The following is a 1,280-nucleotide window of genomic DNA, read 5'->3' as shown; positions in this document are numbered from 1 at the left end:
ACTTTTTTTTAAACCTGATTTGTATGTTTTATGGTATACAGACTTTATTTGTCTTGCTTCTATCACAGGGGATGCATTTGGAAAACAAAAGGCAGCACAACCTTTAAAAGACATAACAAATCGTCAACTTTTCACACAATTACATTATACAAATCTAGAGAGTTGTGGACACGCTTCATCGTCTCAATCTGAGGCACAATCCCCAAATTTACTTCAACAGAAACATTTGCAACTTGGTTTGTCAACTTCAAATGTGGAGACAAATTATCTTCTACCAGATTTAAATATGCTACCCCTTCTTCCAGGTTGTTATTATAAACACAATTATTAATATATCATGAATTATTTTTTTATACTAACGACATTTTATTATAACTTATTATTAGAAATTGAAGATGTCAATATTGATGGTGATGTAGCAGGTATGTTTTTAATTAAAAAAAATTGTAATAAATTACACAAAAAAATTACAATTATACTATTTTTCAAAATAATGGTAGCTTGATTAAATAGTTAACGTAAATTTCGTGAAAACAATCGCAGAAAATAAAGATGCAACTGAAAGTGAAGACGACTATGAAGGTATGTTTTTCTTACCACAAACAATAATTAATTTATGTCCCCCTTTTCAATTTACGTGGCTAACTTAATATGATTTTCATGCTATTTAGAGCCACATGTTGGATATGGAATTATTGACAATGAAGGTATGCATGTTTATTTTTTTTATATCTATATACAATAAGTAGGTATACCATAAAATAACGCCTTTTTATTAATCTTACATTTGCTTTACTTTTTCATAGAATACTGGGATATAGGCAATCCTACATATGAATGTGAATATTGTGGTGCTTACTTCTGGTACGAAGAAAGAATCAACAAGAAAATCAAAGCTAAAAAACCAGAGTTTTCTTTGTGTTGTAATCATGGAAAGATACGTCTCCCAAAGCCAAAAAAACCTCCCACAATTTTAAAAAACTTATTATTCGGATCAGGTAACAACAAATTCGACTTTTACCATGCTTCAATACTGTCTTCAATATATGAATAAATCTTGATTGATAAACATATAATTTTATATAGGTTCAAAAAGTAAACATTTTAGAGATAATATTAGAAGTTATAACTCAATGTTTTCATTTACCTCAATGGGAGGAAAAGTTGATGCTTCTATCAACCAAACAAAGGGGCCAAGAACATTCAAATTATCTGGACAAAACTATCATCAAATCGGGAGTTTATTGCCCCCTGAACGGATCCACCCCCAAGTTTGCACA

General features: G+C 30.1%; 1 protein-coding gene across 1 annotated transcript in view; it reads left to right on the top strand.

Moving 5' to 3' along the window:
• Positions 1-864, top strand: part of LOC109221817 — a gene marked incomplete at its 3' end in the record, with an annotated part of 3,041 nt that extends 2,177 nt beyond the window's left edge. Inside the window, exons 2-6 of the mRNA XM_019386257.1 lie at positions 42-305; positions 387-422; positions 544-582; positions 672-707; positions 807-864. Coding sequence (XP_019241802.1) covers positions 42-305; positions 387-422; positions 544-582; positions 672-707; positions 807-864 — 433 coding nt within the window. The remainder of the gene's footprint in view (positions 1-41; positions 306-386; positions 423-543; positions 583-671; positions 708-806) is intronic.
• Positions 865-1,280: the final 416 nt, after the last annotated feature.

The sequence above is a fragment of the Nicotiana attenuata genome, unplaced genomic scaffold, assembly GCF_001879085.1.
Source record: "Nicotiana attenuata strain UT unplaced genomic scaffold, NIATTr2, whole genome shotgun sequence".
In the NCBI taxonomy this organism is placed as follows: Eukaryota; Viridiplantae; Streptophyta; class Magnoliopsida; order Solanales; family Solanaceae; genus Nicotiana; species Nicotiana attenuata.
Note: the sequence above shows the minus strand (reverse complement) of the source record. Positions and strands in the feature narration are given on the sequence as shown.